General features: G+C 37.7%; 1 protein-coding gene across 2 annotated transcripts in view; it reads left to right on the top strand.

The window, feature by feature from the left end:
• plcb3 (phospholipase C, beta 3 (phosphatidylinositol-specific)) overlaps nt 1-8784 on the top strand; it is a 56189-nt gene extending 47405 nt beyond the window's left edge. The window contains exons 28-34 of one of the 2 annotated variants that reach the window (XM_052560496.1): nt 127-236; nt 1847-2003; nt 2085-2161; nt 2250-2339; nt 3139-3199; nt 4512-4598; nt 5476-8784. In XM_052560496.1, coding sequence (XP_052416456.1) covers nt 127-236; nt 1847-2003; nt 2085-2161; nt 2250-2339; nt 3139-3199; nt 4512-4598; nt 5476-5697 — 804 coding nt within the window. In that variant the 3' untranslated portion in view covers nt 5698-8784. The remainder of the gene's footprint in view (nt 1-126; nt 237-1846; nt 2004-2084; nt 2162-2249; nt 2340-3138; nt 3200-4511; nt 4599-5475) is intronic. The other variant, XM_052560497.1, reaches the window with a different exon arrangement.
• Nucleotides 8785-12710: the final 3926 nt, after the last annotated feature.

Below are 12710 nucleotides of genomic sequence, written 5' to 3'. Positions count from 1 at the left end.
AGCAGTCAACAGTATTTGGCTTAAGTATGACGAACTGATATCAGAGCCATAGCGCTCTGACGATGCCACAATTATGCTAGTCTCTTTTCAACAATAACTTAAAGAATATGTTTTTGTGTGTTACAGGTGTGGGCTCTCAGTAAGGAACAAAGGACTCGCTGTAGTCAACTGAACTCTGACCTCCAGAGGAAACGGAGTCAGGTGGAGAAGCGTCTGCGCTCCAGTCTGAAGAAAAAGTGAGGACATTTAGATTCAGCATTGACTGTTTGACCTCAGTCAGCGTTGGCCAGGTGGATATTGTGCTTGAGTGCCAACTGTTCGCTGTAATTCATACGGTGATCATAGAGAGATCAAGAGGTCTGGAGCTCAGAGTGGTGAAGCAGCCAATGTTCAGTTCTCATGAGGAACATTGTGTTTAGCAGAGAGTAATGGAAGGGGATGTGATCAGACTCTCTGATAGATATTTTACAAGCAGGGAGCAACACCAATGGTTAAACTGCTTTAAAACTGCAGACTGCTTGATTTAGTTATAAGTTCACTGTCAAAAAGTTGCTTATTTTATTAATTAACTAGATATAGTGTAGAATCAGAAAGGTTGCTACATTTTACAGCAGAACCTTTCTTAGTTTTACATTGATCAAAATCCTATAACTTTGTTCACTTCCGTGGTCAAATTAGATTTTGAAGAGAAATTAAAAATTGAATGAGACCTCTCTTAATGTCAGAAAAGTTGCTGGCCTTTGGTTAAAAGAACATTGGAAACTGGTTTGCTTTAAATAATTTCTTTGCAATTCATTATTATTAATATTATAATTTAGGGATGTCCCAATCAGGTTTTTTTTGCCCTCGAGTCAGAGTCTTTGGATTTTGAGTATCTGCCAATACTGAGTCCCGATCCGATACTTCTATATAATACATAACAAAAAGAATAAAGAAGAGCGAAAAAACAGATCCAGGATGTTCAATAAATTACATTTTGAAATATATTCAAATATAAAAGCTATTTTAAATAGACTAGTAAAAATATTTCAATTTGACTGTTTTGCTGTACTTTGGATCAAATAAATGCAGGCTTGGTGAACAGAAGAGACTTGCTTTAAAAACAAAAACATTAACAAGCTTACTGTTCAAAAAACTTCTGACTTGTAGTATAGGCAGCTTTAATTTTCTCTTATTTTCTGTCTTTTAATTGTCTTAGGAATCTATAAATGCTGGACATTAACAAATAATAATGATTTGTTTATATACTACAAAACAAGGTTTATCACATAATAAGGCAGAATAGTTTCTATACTGTATTAAATGATATGTTAATTAGCACTGCATTGTTCATATACTTTATTTATGACCTGCTGGAGATGACTTGAAAAACAATTTATTGTCGTGATCGTATATTAATGTCTTCGTGTTTGCATTAGTTTCTGTTTTCCTGTAAATACGATAGCTGGACGCTTTTGTCCATATTAGGAGTTTCCTGATATAACTGTCAGCACGAGAGTGCGCTCTGGCTTCTATTATGAATGAAACACACACTGCATGAGAGTTTAGCGCTCTGTGATGTTCATCTCATGCGCAGACTATCCTGTCTCTTTGAGTTTGAATCTATATTTATTCACACCAGGTCTTGAAAACATGTCATGCCGCACGCGCTGCTGTTTCTGTGTGGAGTCAAAAGGGTCTAACTCTGTGCCACCGCATAACTAAAGATGTGTTAAAAAATAATGAGAATATATATATATATATATATATATATATACACACGAGTCCTGATTGGGAGGTAACGTCCGATTCCGATCGAGTCTGAATTCATTAAACAGCTGTTTGTTATTTGTGTGTGTGTGTGCAGTGGGTCAGAGGAGAGTCAGAGGGAATTGATTGAGCTGGATCTGGAGGTGCAGAAACAGATGGACCAGTTCAAAGCGGAGCACATGCAGGAGGTTCTTGAGCTTAGACAGGCACAGCATCAGACAGAGAAAGAGGCTAAACAATTCCACCTCAGAGAGGTATGACACACAACAATAGCCCAAAGACACAGCGATCACAGCTGCTCTGTACACACTGCTGACTCTGTGCTTCTGTTCCAGGCCAATCAGAAACTAAAGGAAATCGCCCAAGAATGCCAAGCAGCCCAGATCAAGAAGCTCAAGGATGTGTGTGACAAGTGAGAAACTTTTTTTTGTGTCTTTGTGTTTGAGGCGCATTTGTGGGTTTGTGGACAAATGCTAAAATGTCACATTAACTGCTCGCAGAGAAAAGAAAGAGTTACAGAAGATGCTGGACCGGAAGAGGCTGAACAGCATCATTGAGGCCAAGAAAGCAGATAAGGACAAGGCTGAGGCGTGAGTAATAGTTTTTTCTTATCTCAAGGACAGTGCCAGTGACAGTCTAGGGTTAAAAGGTTAGCGCACACACACACCCCTCACCTCTAGTCATTCTTTTATCATTCCATACTCGGAAAGCTTTCTTTCTTCTGCTGAAAACAAAAGAAGATATTTTAAAGAATGTTGGTGACACGCAGTTTTGTTGACCATGGACTTTCACTGTAAAAAAAATATGATAATAATTTGTGTGTTTTACAGAAGAAAGTAACACTGTGTCGCAACAGCTAAAATCTGTCTGCACTGGACGTGAAAAAGCGACAATTGAAAATCATTTGAAATTTGTGTCAATACATCATGAATAAAAACGCATCAGCTGTTTTCTGTCAGGGATTTATCACGGCGACCGCCGCGTCCTTGTAGACTGATATAATAAATATAATGAGTTCTATAGTAGTAGTATTTTGTCGCACTGCTCGCGTCTGGTGTAGACACGGTAAAATTATATAGACAAATACAGTTACATCCCCATATTTGGTGGTTGTAGCCCTATAAGAACAATCTGACTATATCTTATTTAGAGATGTTCTAAGATGCCTCAAGATATCTGTAAAAGCAGCCATATTTCTCATTTTCTTGTTATGGAAACTGTCAGATAAAATGTTAGGGAGAAATAGAGAGAAATGAGACCATTTGTAATGTGCTGCTGAGGCTCATCCAGCCATTAACGTCACTGGAAACTTTGGAAAGGTCAGCACTGGTCTCAGCACCTCGATGATAGTGTACAATGAACATAACCTTCTGTCTTTCTCTCACTCAGCAGGGAGTTGAATGAGATCAATAGAAAACATATCAATGATTCGGTCAACTTAATCCGCCAGGTGAGTGGAGTTCTGGAAAAGTTTATGTTTGTGGTGTTATTTGTGTAAATATCTCTTTTTAGACACCTTGTTCTAATTAAGTGTCACTTAAAGGTGCTGTAGGGAACTTTTGTAAAAAAAATATTTTTTTACATATTTATTAAACCTGTCATTATGTCCTGACAGTAGAATATGAAGCTAAAAATCAAGCTCCTCTGGCTCCTCGCAGTGGTCCTATTGCCATTTGCAGAAACTCCATCGCTCCTGGTAAAAAATAACCAATCAGAGCTGCGGTCCGTAACTTTGTTTGTGTTCAAAATGTAGAAAAATGTATATAATAAGCGAGTACACCATGAATCCATTTTCCAAACCGTGTTTTTGGCTTGTCCTGAATCACTAGGGTACACCTATAATAAGTGTTTATATTCGGACTATTTTAGATTACTTCGGGGATACTGCGGCGGAGTAACCGAGTACCTTTGTGATTCTTCATAGACATAAACAGAGAGAAGTAGTTCCGGCTACGATGTTCTTCCGCAAGATGCAAGCAGTTCTGTTTATTAACCGCTAGAGCGTCAAAAGTTCCCTACCGCAGCTTTAAGATTTCATGCTCAGTTTTTAAGTTTTTTCAGTATGTACAGAATATTAGTGGTGACACAATTGTAGGGATGGCTTGATACCACAATTTTGGCTTTGGTCCAATACCAGAATGTAATATCTTTGAATTGATACCATATGCGACAAATAAGCAGCCTCAAAAGAACTGAATTTAAAAACAATTTTAATAAAAACACTGCAAGGATCTCTACAGAAGCAAATGTGTTGCTTGTTCAGATAGGCCTGCGCGATGAATGGTGTTTTGAACATCATCACAATTTCTGCTTCTCTCGATTTACTAAGCATAGTCATCTGAGATATTATCTTGTTGTGGTCTGGCTCCTTAAGCCAAACAGCCAGTCAGATTGGTCTCTCCCGACAAGCTCTGACGACGTTCTCCGTTGTCCGAAAAGCCACCCAGGTGGGTCTGACTAGTGCCAGTGGTGTGGAACGCTGCACAACCACTTAATACTTAATGATGGACAACAGTGGCAGATGACAATAACATCGTAGGCAATCAGTAGATATCAGATGCTTCTGAGCGGACCTGCTCCACAAATCTGTCTAGTAAACAAGCACTCGACAGACTGTCTCATCAATATTGGACAGAAACTCATCGCTGTTGCTCGAAACCTTGTTAGGACGAAGTGTTTCTGAGCCATGCCAACCAAAAGTTCAAAATAAACAAGGTCAGTCTTCCTCATGAATTTCCTTAATTCTTTCTCTCTTTGTGTAGCTGGAAGTGTCTCAAGGGAAGCGTCAAGAGAAGTTAAAAGCCCTTCACAAGGACATCCTTCAGAAAATTGAGGAGGAGGTTCCTATGGTCAGTCCGTGCACTGATTATTTTCTTCTACTGATCAATGTCCCTTACTGAAATGTACAACAATAACAATATAATACTGCAGTTACAAGAGGAAATGTCACCACTGTCATCATGAAAAAGAAATCAATCAGATTCTGAAAGCTTTTTAGACTGTTTAAGTAGGGGTGGACAATATACTGGACATGATAACCCTTTAGAAATTTGACAACCGGTCTGCATTTCAAATGGTCATAGTTATGCCAATTCGTCACAGTAGCTTACGCTTTTACAAGCCAGCCACTTCAAACATTAACAGATTTTAAAAGTGCAATAAGATTAAAAGTAAAAGTAAAAGTAAAAGAGAACTCCGTTCTGTATGTGAACATTGTTTAACAGACAATTTTCTGAGAATAAACACTCAAAGCACCCACAAAGAGAGGTGCCTATAATAAAGTGTATAGGTATTGGGGCTTTTTCCATGGGTTTTGATTCTCAAAGGTCCAATACACCAAGTTATATGCCTGTCCAGCTGTAATCATTGATTGAGCTTTTGTGTAAATATCTTACCTTTTATAGATATACTTTTTTGTCCCTCCATTGCCTTAATAGTTGTAATCAGTTATTTTTTAATACTGAACCTTTTAATTACATTAGGTTAGGATTAGTTTTTACAGTGATATCCAAATTGGTATTGAGAACGGTGATATTTCATCGATATCGAAAATTTTGATAGCGCAACAACCTTATTTTCAGCATAATTAAATATATTGGGATATGTATTTTTTTTAACACTAAATTAAATAGCTCTTATTATCATAGAAATCTTTGGCCATATCACCACCCCTGATTCTTGAAGATTTCTCTTCAAATGTTGAATGGGATCATCTTGTCTCTGCAGGATCAGGCCCGTTTGACACGCGACTGCGAGGCAGAGCTGAAGCGCTTGCCGGAAGAGGTCTCTCAGTATCTGCAGGAGATCGAGAGCAGTGGCTCCCGGAAAGAGACTCTGATGGGTCAGGCCAATGACAGCCACAGCTCCGGCCCCGCCTCGAACTCCAGCACGCCCCCTTATTCCTCCCCTAACCACAGCTGGAGCAACATTTCCAATATCTCGTCCTGAGTGCTGGACTCCTCCTCCACCTCAAACACTCCCGTCTAGTCAAAGACGGACGGATACTACAGGAGTGTATTAGTGATACTATCTTTGTTTAATTTGTTTTTCTTATCACTCTTTCCAATCCATTTCTGTCCGCAGTGGATTTTAAGAATAGATATAGTATTACTAAAAGTTGTATGCATTCTCTTATGATTGTTTTTATTTTTTTTTAGCTTGCGTACACTTTACCACCTTGTCTGTCTGAATCAGTTCTTTTTAACCAAAATCTTGTTTTAATCCATAAACAGTGGATTTTATCAAGCTTTAATAATCCGGGCTCTATCTAATTCATACTACCACCTGTATGCAAGATACCTGTGGAAACCAGAGGGATGGGGCTTTTCTATTTATTTTCGGATGTATATTGTGCACTTTTGCAGCTTTATTGGTAGTGCAGCGAGTTGTCCTATAGGTGGCAGTGTAATTTTGGCAGTAGTGAATTCTGACGCTGTGATGCTAGCAAGGCTCATGCTTAGTCTTAAAGGTACATGTTTACATAATGCACAGATGGACTATTTCTTACTCCCCCCAACACAATTCATTTTTCCACAGCGACGAAACATCGGTCTTGTGAATGTTGATCAGGCCATGAGCACACTGTCTGAAAAATGCAGATTACGCAGCTTTTCACTGGGGCAATACCCTCAAGGGACAACTTTGTACCTAATCTTCCCCCCCAAAAAGTGCATATTAGTACCAATTTGTTCATAAAAACTAATAAGTATCCTTAAAGTGATAACTTTTAGGGCTAAATAAGGTGCTAAATTGACCATTTTAGGGGTACCGCCTCAGTGACAAGATGCTGTAGGCCTAAAATGCAATTTCTGCACATATTTTCCTAAAAGTGTATATTGTTTTTGTGTCCGATGACACTAAAATGTTTAAGTGCCTCACATATGCATGTATTTCGCTTGAACTCTCTCACCCAGTTAATGCATTCTAAAATCCCATAATCCCCCGCTCTCTTTCCTTTACCTCCCCCGTATCTGTCTCTCTATCGGTTGGTTTAATCTAATCTAATCCAGATTCAGTGTAATTGGCAGTGATCCCGCATCTCACAACAAATCCAGTGATGTCTAGGAAACTTCAACCTGCCGAACCCTTTTGAATCTTGTCACGTTCTGGGTGCGGTGTCAGGAACACTGTGCACAAATCCCTCGTCTGGCTTTATCGGGGTCTATTCAGAGTCGTGTTGCATAACATGCAGCAAAGCAGAGCATATGAGATGAGTTTTTAATGTGAGATTGAAGCAAGACTTTTATAGCTTAGCTCTGATCACCACAATCCAGGGCTTTTTTAATCCATTAGAATGTATGATGTTTGGATTTTGCTTTCTCGTACTGTAATCTGGTCAGCTGCCCCCCCCCACTTCCTGTTTACTTTCATATATTTGGTCAGTTTTTTAGTTTGATGTCCATGTGCATCTTTTCCGCACCTTGTTTTCCATTCTCTTCGTGTCTCTCAGGGCTTCGCGGCTTAATATTAAGGCAGTTGGAGTTGAGCGAGCCTCATTCTCACTGGTGTGCTTGGTGCATAATGATCTCAATGGAAGCACTTTGAGAAAGACAGTGATTTCAGCACTTATGATAATCAAACAATTACATTTGCTGAGCGAGTAACATAATATGCATCATGGACATGACGGTTCTTCTGCATGCTTGGATGGTAACATTTCTAGTGTAATTTACAAAGCGTGTGTGTGTGTGTGTGTGAGGTAAGCGCTGGCTGTGAGAATGAAGACTGCACAGTAGAGTTTAGAAGGCCAGAAGCCAAAGGGCTGAAAGAGATGAGATGGACAACACTATCGTTTGCTATGAGAAGAGAGCATGAGCTTATGTGACTCAGCCCACACAGTATAATGTGTTCATATGTTAAGTCAATAGCTTTATTTACCCATATGGACAGGGATAAATGGTACTTGCATGGAAACATTTCCTCTCTCCATGTCTTGTTATCTTTGGAGAGGGACATTAGTGTTGTACATTCTACCAGGAAATATTAAAGTGTGTATTTCAGTCGAAACCACATAGAAGTTTATATCCATCTACATAGAATTCATTCCATTTTAGACATAAATGAATTTTACTACTGACTAGAGAAGAAGTTGAAGGTGACGTGTGTCTTTTTGCTTGCATCTTAGGCTGATCTAGTGTCCCAAAAACACGTGCGCACTGTACAGTCAACCTAAGCACCTTTCAGTCTTCTGCTGCCTGTCCGGCATTTGATTTCTTACCTTAAATTAGGTGCAGGTGTTTTTTTTTTTTTGTTTGTTTGTTTTTGAGAAACACCCCAGTACTTTATGGCCTGTATTTTTATTTTTATGATTATGACACTTTATGGTCGTCTTGTTCTTTACAGTGGCATGATTCTGTAGTGTTCCTATGATACTGTATATCTCATTATGGTTCGGTTTTGTTTATAGACTGTAGTAATGGTACTATTTTATCATTTAAAAACCCATCAATTCCTTTTTGAAATCATGTAATTTAGAAACCCACTTTTTATTGTATTAAAATGGGACGAAATTCAGGTGGTTGTTCTGATTTTGAATTTTCTTTTGATTTTAGCACCTTTTATTGTTGTTTTATTAATGCTTGCAAAGCATGTCCTGTAAATTGACTGTTGTTGGTACAGGTTTTTTTCTTCTTCTTTCAAAGCAGACATTAGCATGCCAAGTTCAGTTTATAATCAGACATCCTCAGGGGACAAGCCAGGCTGGTCCATCACACATGTGGGCCAAACTGAGTGATGCTGGTGTGTGTACTGAAATCAGTGAGGACTGTAGTCAGACTTTAAGGGACAAAACATGCTTACCCAAGGGCTAACTTGTGCTCTGCCTCAATTACAGCTTTAACCAAGTACATATGTCATCTCTTTCTGCATGTGTCTCTTTATCACCTTCCTACCGAAACACTCTTTTGTTAACACTGTATGTAGATAATGTACTGGTCTGCCTTGTTTAAAGGGAACATTATTACTCTGGATGTAATTTTTATTGCCTCGATAAATAATATTACTGTACATTCAATAAATACAAAACATTGTCAGAAATGTCTTGCTTGTGCTTCCCTTTTTCAGTTCTCATTTAATAGGGTGAGAACAGGATTTCAGATTGTGAAATGGATTTGTTCTTAAATTAAAGACAGATTACGTGACATGATGAAAGTGTGAGACCTCTTCAAATATGAAAAATTCCATTCTTTACTATAGAATTATATATATATATATATATATATATATATATATATATATATTTTTTTTTTTTGCAATTTTGTAATTTTTATTAGGGGTGCTTTTGTGTAATTGTGTGTGTGTATTGAAGATCCTATTGTAATGTAAACTTCTGAGCAGGGTCATTTTTATAATTTCAGTTATTGCAATTTTTCACACATTTTCTTATTTTGTTAAGTACATGTCATGTCAAAAATGCATAATGTAAATATATGTTCTCACCAATTCTCGCTATATTACTAACTATTAACAAAAACATTGGCCTCAGTAAACTCTTATTTGCTGCTTCTTAATAGTTTGTAAGGCTGTTCAGTTTAGGCAGGTTAGAATTGAGGCAGGTTAGAAATATATCTAAATTACAGCCTATGCTCTCAATGTCAAATGCAGAAATGTTAATCCATGCATTTATGACTTCAAGGTTAGACGATTGTAATGCTTTATTGGGTGGTAGTTCTGCTCGCTTGGTAAACAAACTACAGCTAGTCCAAAATGCAGCAGCAAGAGTTCTTACTAGAACCAGGAAATATGACCATATTAGCCCGGTCCTGTCCACACTGCACTGGCTCCCTATCAAACATCGTATAGATTTTAAAATATTGCTTATTACTTAAAAAGCCCTGAATGGTTTAGCACCTCAGTATTTGAATGAGCTCCTTTTACATTATTATCCTCTACGTCTGCTTAGTTCTCAAAACTTAGGCAATTTGATAATACCTAGAATATCAAAATCAACTGCGGGCGGCAGATCCTTTTCTTATTTGGCGCCTAAACTCTGGAATAACCTACCTAACATTGTTCGGGAGGCAGACACACTCTTGCAGTTTAAATCTGGTTAAAGACCCATCTCTTTAACCTGACATACACATAACATATTAATATGCTTTTAATATCCAAATCCGTTAAAGGATTTTTAGGCTGCATTAATTAGGTAAACCGGAACCGGAAACACTTCACATAACACCGTACTTTCTACATCATTAGAAGAATGGCATCTACGCTAATATTAGTCTGTTTCTCTCTTGTTCCGAGGTCACCGTTGCCACCAGAGCCAGTCTGTATCCAGATCAGAGGGTCACTGCAGTCACCCGGATCCAGTATGTATCCAGACCAGATGGTGGATCAGCACCTAGAAAGGACCTCTACTGCCCTGAAAGACAGCGGAGACCAGGACAACTAGAGCCCCAGATACAGATCCCCTGTAAAGACCTTGTCTCATAGGACCACCAGGACAAGACCACAGGAAACAGATGATTCTTCTGCACAATCTGACTTTGCTGACGCCTGGAACTGAACTACTGGTTTCGTCTGGTCAGAGGAGAACTGGCCCCCCAACTGAGCCTGGTTTCTCCCAAGGTTTTTTTCTCCATTCTGTCACCGATGGAGTTTCGGTTCCTTGCCGCTGTCGCCTCTGGCTTGCTTAGTTGGGGTCACTTCATCTACAGCGATATCGTTGACTTGATTGCAAATAAATGCACAGACACTATTTAAACTGAACAGAGTTGACATAACTGAATTCAATGATGAACTGCCTTGAACTATCATTTTGCATTATTGAGACACTGTTTTCCAAATGAATGTTGTTCAGTGCTTTGACGCAATGTATTTTGTTTAAAGCACTATATAAATAAAGGTGATTGATTGATTGATCTGGTTATGCAGAATAGGGTGTTAAAGGGATACTCCACCCCAAAGTGAAATCTTTGCCATTAATCACCTAGAATCATCCAGAAAAGTATTAAAAAGACGCCTTCAGAATTGTCCATCTGCCATCAGTGGTTCAACCGTAATGTTATGAAAGGACGAGAATACGTTTTGTAGACAAAGAGTACACGACATCTGACGACGTCTTTCACACTTTTCTGGATTTTGACAGTGTAACTTGGCTGTCTATGGGACAGTCACAAGCCTCCCGGTTTTCATCTAAAACATCTTAAATTGTGTTCCAAAGATGAACAAACCTTTTACGGGTTTGGAATGACGAGGGGTAGGTGATTAATCACAAAATTTTTATTTTGCGGTGGAGTAATCCTTAAATATGTTTTTTAATAATATACAGCAAGTAAGCTAGTAATAGGCATGCTAATATGCAACTAGTTTATATTAAGAATTATCTCACTATATATATATATATATATATCACTGTGTGTCTGTGTGTGTGCGCATTTATATATATATATATATATATATATATATATATATATATATATATATATATAACTTGAACTTGAACTTTTGAACTATTTTTCACTTTACACAATCTGCCAAGTGTCTTCTTTTAAAAGAGACCACTTAAGTCTGTACCTCAAAGCATTCAACATTTACAATAGTTGGAAATTTCATGTTCAGGTATATGGTCAAATAGAACATCAATTAATTAGAAATAATATAACATTAATTTCATTGGGAATAAAATGCCACACAAGCAGCACTAGAGTCTTAATGTTTTGAAATCCTCCATTTATGCAAGGTGTTGCATACATACAGTATACTAGTGTTGAATATTATTGCTACAGTGATTGCTTATAAATAGATTAGTCTATTGTTGTATGACACTGTTTAAAGAGTTAATACAGTACTTTCTCAGTTGTCTTCTAATGGTTTCTTTTGAAAGGCATCTGTGAAACATGATTTTCAGAGTAAACTTTGTGGCATTTTTGACTAGTTACTTCAGTTTTACCTTAGAGTTTGAGATGGAAGAGGGGATTTGTCTCCTTTTTAGAACAACTGTTCAAAAAATGGACAATAACTATGAGGCTTATGAAAGCGCCTGAGAGATTAATGCAATTCCTAGGACCCTTCAATAGCTTCTAAGTACACAAGCATCTCCTGTCTTCTATAGTTGAAGATAGTGACAGTAAAAAGGGCCTGTTTCCTTTGATACACTTGTTTTTGTGATGGTACAATGATGTTGGAAAAATGCTGCTTGGAGCTCTATTTCTGACATTAATAAATCTGACATAAAAATGTGGGTACAATTTTGGATAATTTTGGATTTTTGATAAAATAAGACAGTACTTCAACATTAGGACAAAACAAACCATGAAAGCATGTCAATCTTTAATTTCTATTATTTGACATGGTGGGAAACTGTCAGTGCAAATGTTTCTATTTAGCTTTTCTGTTATTTAAAATAGCAATAGTCATTACAAATGATATTATTAACTAAACAGTTGAAATATTCACATGTACATTGTACTGTCTTGGTATGTTACTGTAATGTTGCTTTCATGACAGCAAACCTCAAGCTGCGTAACCTTCACAATTTTGCATCAAACCAGTTGATCATGTTCTCCAGCATAATCTGAGATGATCTAAAGAGCATCTTGTGCTTTAATGAAAGCAGAAACATTGAACGGTCTGTACAAAAGAGTTCACAGATACGCATATTTGTTAAATCTCAAACAAGTTTTGTCATAATGCCTCTTTCAATGTTTCAAAATACTAAATCTTTTAAATAAAGTTTAAATTAGATTTGAAATCCCAGATGTTGGTTTAGACCTTCGAACCCCACTGTACACTGAACAATCCAATTCCCTCCATATCTGAGGAATATAACCTGCGCATTCAGGTTCTCTCACATCCTCTTAATGGCCCAAGCAGCCAGTCAATCTTTAATTATATTTCCATGTAATTTCCCATTCATTCATTCTTCTTTTCTGAACCCTTCACATTCTTTCTCTCTCTTATCTCCAGCTTTTGTATTTAAAGCACAAAGCTTGTCTCTGCTCTCCCTTTTTCTGTTTTGT

This window comes from Carassius gibelio, chromosome B7 (assembly GCF_023724105.1).
Source record: "Carassius gibelio isolate Cgi1373 ecotype wild population from Czech Republic chromosome B7, carGib1.2-hapl.c, whole genome shotgun sequence".
Lineage (NCBI taxonomy): Eukaryota > Metazoa > Chordata > Actinopteri > Cypriniformes > Cyprinidae > Carassius > Carassius gibelio.
The sequence above is the reverse complement of the archived record's forward strand: the minus strand, read 5'-3'. Positions and strand labels throughout refer to the sequence as shown.